At 43.9% G+C, this 9785-nt stretch overlaps 2 protein-coding genes across 2 annotated transcripts; one reads left to right on the plus strand and one right to left on the minus strand.

The window, feature by feature from the left end:
* The first annotated feature begins 1968 nt into the window (after window positions 1-1968).
* Window positions 1969-6815, plus strand: LOC139782556 (regulator of nonsense transcripts 2-like). Its single transcript, XM_071721575.1, is given in 4 exon segments — window positions 1969-2265; window positions 2477-4153; window positions 4156-4188; window positions 4191-6815. Coding segments are annotated over 3 exon segments (3480 nt in total). The 5' UTR covers window positions 1969-2265; window positions 2477-2487; the 3' UTR covers window positions 5972-6815.
* On the minus strand, window positions 6813-8780 carry LOC139782557 (methylosome subunit pICln-like). The gene is made up of 6 exons (XM_071721576.1): window positions 8580-8780; window positions 8023-8149; window positions 7789-7934; window positions 7457-7633; window positions 7292-7381; window positions 6813-7111 (listed from the first exon to the last, which is right to left on the minus strand). The coding sequence occupies exons 2-6, from the start codon at window positions 8139-8141 to the stop codon at window positions 7020-7022; spliced, it is 624 nt and encodes a 207-aa protein (XP_071577677.1). The 5' UTR covers window positions 8142-8149; window positions 8580-8780; the 3' UTR covers window positions 6813-7019.
* Window positions 8781-9785: the final 1005 nt, after the last annotated feature.

The following is a 9785-nucleotide window of genomic DNA, read 5'->3' on the forward strand; positions in this document are numbered from 1 at the left end:
TAACTTTAATTTCGGTTTAATTTATCCTTTTTATCCTTTTCTAGTTCTAAAAATTAGAAAAAGATAAAAAGTAAGTTAAATCCAAATTAAAGTTACTCTATACATAAGTAGAAATAGACATAAGACTCTCATCATCACGAATTACACGCTAGTTTTTTTTACATGATTTAACTTGTTCGCGCGGAACGTGCGACGAAAAATCCGTTCGATCGAAGACACCGTGTATACCAGACGCCTCTACGGCCACGTACGCGTTCGTATTCATACGCCCCATCCTCCTACCCCCCGAAACTCAAGGAAAAGGAGTATATGAAGGTTTTATATAGGATATATAGCATATATTCATGCGCAATAACCAACCATAACCGCGATCATAATTCTCGAGTCGACAATTTACTGAATAGTAAAACAAATTATTTCGCAGCAATTGAGGACGCCATATAAAGTACCCTATCGCAAGCAAAACGCTTAAAGAAAAATTCTGTGAAATATTCCTCACCAAACTGCGCCCGACGAACGTGCTATCCTGATTTCGTCTCTCGTCCTCCGTCCTTTGTCCTTTGTCCTTCATCCTTCGTCCTGACGCGCTTCCACGACGTGCTGAAAATTATTTGTATTTAGTCAGCTTTTCATATAATTTTACTTAACTCGAATATAGGAACGTTTACCTAGCCTGCAACGAAATTTCTCGGCGACATAACATTCTTACCTTTTTCCTACGAAAGTCGGAAACGTGAAAGAACGTCGCGGAGATCCTCTCCTTCCGTAGGCGGCACGTTAATTACCACGATCGCGATTGATAAAGAACGACGCGAAAAACTGACGCGCTCTTCGAGACGCTCATTCGACATTTGCACGCATTGCGTTCGAATACCAAATGGCGCCTTTTGCGCGGCTAATTTCGCGACGCCTGGCGACATCTCGCGACACTGTTCTCTACTATCGTTCTCTACTACTCGATCATCTACATACGGTATCGCACGGTTATGCGAAATTTACCGAGATATAATTACAAACGTTCATAAAATACTCACACGCCAAATTCACTTTTGCTGCATTTCAGCGAGATAATAACGGTGTGAAATGTCATAAAGAAACCAATCGCGAGCAATTTAAAAAATAAATTCAGTAGGTTACTTAATTAAAACGAAAATAGAATCACGATTCTAGGTTTGGGATTGAAACTTAATCAATTAGAATAAAGAAAACTAATACTCACTTTATATAATGAAATTTCAATCCGATCTCAATCCTAATCAATCGTAGGTAGTCTGATACGAGCTTTACCGAAATCGCGACGTTGATGTAGAATATAATGTTTGTCATGCGCGATGCTCAACACAACAAACGTTCGAGGTACGATTTCTCGGACGCGGGATTGGCGTTTAGAATGTAATGATACACAAATAAATCACAAAAATTCGGAGCGATCGAACACAACTCCACAATCGGTTGCAGCTCGTGCCATAAGTTATAACTGAATATACGAAAGCTATTGAAGCTTGAAGCGCGCAATATTGATTTTCGAAGTATCGAAACGGTCGGAACTGCGGTACCAATCGCGGTCAATTAGGGTCCGTTCGTTTAAGGTCCTACACACTAGGACACATATTAGGAATAATAATAAATATCAAATATTAGAAATCGGAATTAGAAATAATAATAATTAAACGTAACGTAGTACAATGGAAAAGAATAAAATGTAAGATATAAATATAGGAATATTCCTACACACATTTGCATATCCTAATATTACAGAAATATTCCTATATTTATATATTCTAATATTTAATATTTATTCTTATTTCTAAAGATATACTAAATATGTGCTCTATTGTGCGCAAGGGCTTTAAGCCTTGTGTCCACGATGCTAGAAATCGCTCCGATATCTCGGACGGAGAAAGAATTAACCAATGGCATTGGCCAAATTGTTTAAAGATGATTGGTCAATTCTTTCGCCGTCCGAAATCTCGGAGCGATTTCTAGCTCCGTGTGGAATGTGGATACAAGGCTTTACACTTTTTGCGCTTGGAATCTTCACTTTCTCTCTCTCTCAACGTACGAATATATATTTATCTCATTTTAGGTGCAAAAACTTTTAGGGATTTCAAGCAACACGAACAAACCTATCACCACTCACCAGTGCTTATGGTTCGTACAATGGGGATGGATGGATTGTCGTCTGCCATAACATAACCTTGACAAGTTCTTGGGCGCGATATTAAACAAGTGGAGCAATTCCGTTAAACGATTTTTTCACCTGAGGTATCTAATCAAGGTTTATAAAATAATTGGTATCTATTTAAGGACGATAACCTCCTGTTTGCTCAATCGTGACATTATTTCAGAAGTAACACTCGATCGTACGAATGTCGCAATATGCGAATTGTCTTGTGAATTTAATAGCATTTTAATTTGGAATATTTCATTTTTCGAGAGAAAACGGGAGGGGTTACAATCTTCTTCGCATTTACAGATTATCTTACGATGTCCGAGAACGCGACTGAAGCGGCGGCGGCTGAGAAAGAAGCCGCCGCCGCCGCCGAAGAGCCGAATCCCGTCTCGGAAGAGGACCGGCAATTCTTGACAGAGCACGTGCGTGAAACGGAACAGAGACTCGCGACGAAGGAAGAGATTCGCGCGGCCAATCTGAATCCCACGAGACCTCCGGACGCGTCATTCAGTAAACTCGACTCGAGCCTCAAGAGGAACACTACGTTTGTCAAGAAACTGAAAAACTTCAGCGTGACTCAGCTCGACACGGTTCTGAAAGATATGGCGAATTTAAACCTGACCAAATACGTGAGCGAGGTTGCCACTGCTCTGGTAGATGCCAAAATAAAGATGACCGACGTTGCGCCTGCTATTAGAGTGTGCAGCTTCCTCCATCAGACGTACGCCGAGTTCTCCACTCATTTCTTCGAAAATTGGCAAAGGATCCTGTCGTTCAAGATCGGCGACAAGATCGCGAATCCCAGCAAGCTGAGAGTAGATCTGCGATTCTACGCGGAATTGGTGAACGCTGGGATATTCACGCACAAGCAGGGCCTGTCGCTGCTTGGCTCGGTGTTAACTGTGTTGATCAATATGGACAAAGAGGAGCATAATAACGCCAGTATAATATTGAGTTTCTGCCGGCACTGCGGCGAGGATTATGCCGGTCTTGTACCTAAAAGAGTGCGAGATCTGTCGGAGAAATTAAACGTTTCGATTCCAAAGAGTAAATTGTTATCGCCGGACAAGCAGCAAAACGTGAGACTGCTGCTACGCGACTATTACAACTCCTTGTGCAAACATATGTTAAAGGAACACAAGGAGCTGCAGGCGTTCGAGAAACAGAATCGCAAGATACTGCAAACCAGAGGAGAATTGAGCTCGGAACGAAAGGAAAAGTTGGAAGCTCTGCAAGTTTCTTACGAGCGTCTATTAACCAGCGTGCAGAGCTTCTCCGATACGTTAGACGAGCCGATGCCCGAGCTTCCGGTGGACAACGAGACAAAAACGGAAGCGGAGGAAACCCTGAAGATGATCAACGAGGGAGAAGACAGCAGCATGTTGGAGGATATGTGGGGTGACGAAGAGACAAGACGTTTCTACGAAGTATTACCGGATCTGACTGTCTTTCTACCAGGCTCGTATTTGAAGGACACCCCGAAAGATAGCGCAAAAACAGAAACAGAAACAGCAATAACGGAAGACGCTCTTGACGAAGAAATTGTTTTCGACGAGCTGGAAGAGACCGAGAAGATCGAGGAGCCGCCGGAGGTGGAGGTGGAGGAGCCACAGGTATCCAACACGAGCAACAAAATATTGCTCGACGCTTTCCTGACACATCTGCCAAATTGCGTAAATCGCGAGATGATCGACAACGCCGCGGTGAACTTCCTGATGAATCTCAACACGAAGCACAACAAGAAGAAGCTGGTAAAAGCTCTTTTCGGTGTTTCTAGAATTCGTCAGGATTTGCTACCCTTCTACTCCCGTTTAGCAGCTATTCTTTATCCAGTAATGCCCGAGATTGGCAATGACCTGTGCCAGATGCTGAAGCAGGACTTTAAATACCATGTGCGCAAGAAGGATCAGATTAACATCGAGTCGAAGATCAAGGTGGTCCGCTATATCGGTGAGCTCGTCAAATTTAAGCTCTACTCCAAATAGAGGCATTGTACTGCCTGAAGGTTTTACTGCATGATTTACACACCATCATATCGAAATGGCTTGCAACCTGTTGGAGATTTGCGGCCGATATCTCTTCTGTTCGCCAGATTCTCATCAAAGGACCAAGGTCTACCTAGAGCAGATGATGCGTAAAAAAGCGGTCACTGCACTTGATTCGCGCTACGTCACGATCATCGAGAACGCGTATTACTTCGTGAACCCACCCGAATCGACCGGCGGCGTCACGAAGAAGGACAGACCACCTGTACATGAATTTATTAGGAAACTACTTTATCAGGATCTCTCCAAGACGAATACTGACAAGGTGCTTAAGTGGATGCGTAAACTTGACTGGGAAGATGAGAGCGTGTCGACCTACGCCATAAAATGTCTCACCGCCGCCTACAACGTTAAGTATCCTAATATTCGATGCGTGGGAAGCCTATTGGCCGGCTTAGTAGCCCATTACGAGACCATCGGGCCTCAGGTGGTCGACGGTGTGTTCGAAGACATACGACTATGTATGGAGATCAACCTACCGAAATTCAATCAACGACGCATTGCCATGGTCAAGTACTTGGGCGAGCTGTACAATTATCGAATGGTGGAGAGCGGCGACATTTTCCGTACTTTGTATTTGCTTATCACCTTCGGCGTCAGCACGGACCACTCAGTACCAAGCGTGCTCGATCCGCCTGATCATCTCTTTCGTATTCGTCTAGTGTGCACATTATTGGAGACTTGCGGCCAGTACTTTAGCGGTGGATCCAGCAAGAAAAAGCTCGATTATTTCCTCGTATTTTTCCAGAACTACTTCTGGTTCAAGTACACGGATCCGGTTTGGACGTCCGAGAATCCATTCCCCGTTGGGATAGATTACATGTATCGCGACACGTTAACGATGCTACGACCCAAAATGCAATTGTTCCAGAGCTACAAAGAGGCGCAATGCGCCGTAGAAGAGTTGCGCAACACCCTCTACCCGACCTTGGGTAATCCTCCCGTTGACGATACCGCGGCAGAAGGCGAAAATGAGATGGGCGTTATTATGGAAGGCGACGAGGAAGCAGCGATGACCGGGAACGGTAGTGGGGATGCGAAGGGTATAGCCGAGCTGCATTTCGAGGAATCCGAGGATTGCTCGGAGGCGCAGTCGGAAGAGGAATGGACAGCCGATGCGGAACGCGATGACACCATGGGCACTCAAGAGAACACTCAGGGCGATCGATCTCAGAGTCTCTCGGCGGACGGTGGCACCGAGGGCGTGATCGTGGACGTGACGGAGGAACTGAACGCAGCTTTGCCAGCCGGACCAAGACGCGTGAGCTGTCCGGAGGACGATGATTTCCTGTCGGCGTTGGATAAAATGGTCTCGGACAATATACAAGACCGTATGCGAGATTCGGTCAAACCGCAACAGGTAGACATTTCTGTGCCGTTGCACGTAAAGAGCACGAAGAAGACATATGAGCAACTGCAGGAGAGACCGACCGATAATAGCACAGTAGATTTTGTATTGATGTTGAGAAAGGGTAACAAACAGCAGTACAAGAATCTTGCGGTCCCGGTGTCGTCCGAGTTGGCTATGAATCTCAGGAATCGCGAACAGGAACAGAAGGAGGAGAAGGAGCGCGTGAAGAGACTGACTTTGAACATCACCGAGAGGCAAGAGGAGGAAGATTATCAAGAGACTATGAATCAAAGCACGAGACCGGTCACCGTAAACTTGAATAGGGAACGACGGCAAAAGTATAATCATCCTAAAGGAGCGCCCGATGCCGATCTCATCTTCGGACCGAAGAAAATTCGGTAAACTAAAATTCTCGAATAACTCTTTTAAAGTCGAACGGTTGCACGCCACTGGGAAACTGTTGATGCATTTGTGAAGTGAAATTTCACGCTTCGGACTTGTCAAGTATATAATTAACTAACTTTGTCTACGGTTAGTTTTACCGCTTTTTACTATAATGTTTCAGAGTTTCTTCGAGGACGAACGTTTCATGATGTATCGCACACATCAGAATTTGGACGAGTGTATTATATGTACAGATGATGAAAGTTAGCATTTGAACGAATCAGTTGTAAGACTGATACAATAAACCCTCGTTAAAGAAAAGTTAGGATAACTAACTTCGATATATATGTATGTGTGTGTATACATATATATATTACAAATATATAAAATTTATTTTCCTGGTCAAAATGTATGTTTAAAAAATCTATTAATATGGACTATTACAACGCACTGCCGATTTTTAATTACACGCAGGGTTTACTGTATCATACAAATGCATTTTTAATGCAACTAGATATACATTGATATATATATATATATATATATATATATCATTTATCGTATACATGATACCTTTTGTGTGACGCGAATGTTATTAGACATTTTTACACAGACTTATAATCGATCATCATTTTGACTTTCAACGAAAGCTATGTTGTGATAGAATATACGATCAATTTATATACTTATCCGTGATATTTTTAACATAATTCCGTACCTCATTTGATTCCATACCTATATTGAAAAATAAAATGGTCTCTTTTCCTCTGCAGATCGCGAATGATATATAAGTGAAATTTGCAGGCTGTAATCAAACTTTCTATCGAAAGAACAGAACGAATAAAACAGAACTCAACACTGATGTACAATTATTTATTTTTATCTAAGAAATTATCGCCATGTACAAAATGAATATAAATAAATGTTTTAGGTGCTTTAACGTTTGATACGGCTCGGTAGTAAGTTTTGCAATAACGACGTCACGTATATCTACCGAAATACATATATGAAATTGATAAACATGTAAATTAACACTAAATGCACATCTGCACCTAATCACTGCCTCTTACGGATCTTCCTCCGCGTCTTCGAATTGACCTGCTTCGATGTCCATTGCTTCTTCTGCCTCCGCTCCTGTGTGAGTGGTCCCCATTTGCTCTGTTAATAAATGAAAAATTAGAAATCTATCATTCAGATACATTGACATCCAATTCTTTCTTTTGATGTCTCATTGTGGATCAAAAACCATATAACATTATCACATTAAATGTGTAGTACAAGCATTGCTCAATCTAAAGAAACTTGAACTTGAATAATATGAATAAAAATTAAGTATACCTGTCGGTAAAATACAAGGCGCATCTCCAGCGCCCACCTCTTCGTCATATTCACCCTCATACTCTTCTTCGGCGTCTTCATAGATATCCTCTTTAATTACAACAGGAGTTTTTTAATTATCCCAATTAATTGCAAATAAGATAATTATCCAATTTGATTACTTACCGTCTGAAAAACTGTCCTGTGGGTCAGGATGAAGCGCTTGGCATGCATTCATTGCTTGAAACATTAAGTCTAAATTATTCGTATTATCCGGCGCAAACTGCATTTCCGTAATTGGAGCGTCCGCATCGTCGTCCTCGTTTTCTGAACCGTTTTCAGATGATAAAGGTAATGGCATATCTGCACAAATGAAATTACACAATTACATTAGGCTTATCAAATAAAGCCTTGAATTATAACAGTATGAACACGAATCGGAGTAAAATCGTTCAAAAGGTCCACAGAAATTAAGTCATTTTTATTAATTGATATTCTTTGTGCTTCAAATAATATACCTGGCAAGTCTACTTTGGCATCGACCATAATGTATAAACATTGTCTCGGATGGACCTGTTCATCTCGCGAAACAGCGTGTAATGAAATGTGAGGATACTCGAGCGAAAATCCCTGTTGCGTGTCGCTGTCCACCCAGGAGAGCACGCTGCCAATTAAGAATACATAATTAGAGCACACAAAACATCACATATCTACAGATTGTTCAAAACAGCAAACTGGAACAGACTCGCTACCTCTCCGTAATGTAAAACGTGCCCTTTCCCACTTCTCTACCATTGATATATACCGTAGTATTTGGCTCCTCATGGCGTATTCCTTCCTGCGGCGGCAGGAAGCTGCTAAGTACCACCATATTTCAATCTGAAAACACAGGCACCGTTTAGTAGAGGCACGAACTGACTAACGCCTACTAGTCGACGATGGACGATGTTTACGACTGCCAATCGCGTTGCCAATAACAATGCAACAAAAATGAGCCATCAAGGCAAGTGTTATCTCGTCACGCTTGCATGTATATGTCGTCATGCAAAAAAAAACATAGTAAATATACAAGCATCGCGGATACTGAAACGACGTGATCCGAGGGCAGAATCGTGGAATAGAAAATTACCCTCGACGTGCGTGACGGAGCCCTTCGCGCGTAAACACCTCCTCGTGGAGGAGAGGTCAGAGGAGCGGCGAACGCGCGCGCGTGAGAACGAGCCGCGGATCTCCACCCGCAACTCGTAAACACCGTGAAACACCGGTGTCGCGCCGCTCGACACTCTCTAACCAAGCGACCAGAACTCACCGTTCCCGTTTACCCCGACGAGACAATTGCCTGCGAGCACGAACCGAACGCGAACGTTCGGCGGACGAGATCTCTCGCGACGCACGCGAAAGCGTATCCCCGGTTAGGCGGTTACTCGCGCTCGCCGTCGTCGGCCCCACGAACGCGGCTGTCACGAACCGTCTGAAGTTGCCTACGACGGCTACGACCTGCCTGCCGCGGGCCGCCTGCGTGCGACGCGACGTGCACCACGGCGCGCGCGCGCGCTCGTACGCAAATCCGCAATCCGCCGTTCGACCGTCGGTCGCTCGCCACGTCTAGTCGACAATGGACTCTTTTGCGCGTAAAATTAATCCTCCTAAAAAGCTTAAATTTCCTAAGCTTAATTTCGCGATACTTGACACGCGTATCGACAATTTTACGACGCTGCTCCGCGTTGAGAACTTATTTATGCGCTTCCGTGAAAAAAAAAAAACGGTATCTGTTTAATTCGAGTCGAAGAACAGTAGAAAAGATCGAATCAGTTTTTGCAGCCCCTATTTTTCCTCCCTTCTTCTCAACGGATACGAACAGATGAGAAAAGTTTATATATTTTATAACTCTTTACTGTTTGTGTTTAGTCGGGCGTAGCGTGAAGCGCGATGCGATTCCGCGCTGCTATTTATTGATGCGTCGCCGTCGCGCGCACGGCATGGCGGAGCGCACGTCGACCGCGACGCGGAATGCGGGGTTCGGGGTACGGCGCTCGTTTTATTTAACGTTGCCGCGGCACGTTGCCTACGACCGTTAAATGGCACGGTGCCGACGGAAGCGGCGACGGGCGACGGGGCCGACGGGCGTGTTTTACGCGAGATCGTCGCGCGGAAGAGGCGCGACCATCCGTAAAACCTGTCCGACGCCGACGGTGCGTTTCCGCGCGGGCGACGCAAATGAATAATTAATCTCTTTGGAAGCTCATTCGACTTCTGCCGAGCCAATCTTGCAACCTTGCCGCCTGTCCGCGACTCGATAACGCGACTTTCGATAAGCGAAACTTCCAAGCCGATCGATAAACCGTTAAATATTAATTACGTTTTCCGCTCGGAATTTTCACGTTTGGATTCTCGGTCAGATAAATCGAATTTCGTAGAATGTCACGTACTTTGCGATGAAAAGGTGTATCTTTATAATTAAAAATACACCGGTGCTCCACTTTTTAATTGCATGGTAAAAAGTAAAATAAGAGTG

The sequence above is a fragment of the Temnothorax nylanderi genome, unplaced genomic scaffold (assembly GCF_030848795.1).
Source record: "Temnothorax nylanderi isolate EJ_2023f unplaced genomic scaffold, tnyl_v1.0 TNYL_tig0424_pilon, whole genome shotgun sequence".
NCBI classification, from domain to species: Eukaryota; Metazoa; Arthropoda; class Insecta; order Hymenoptera; family Formicidae; genus Temnothorax; species Temnothorax nylanderi.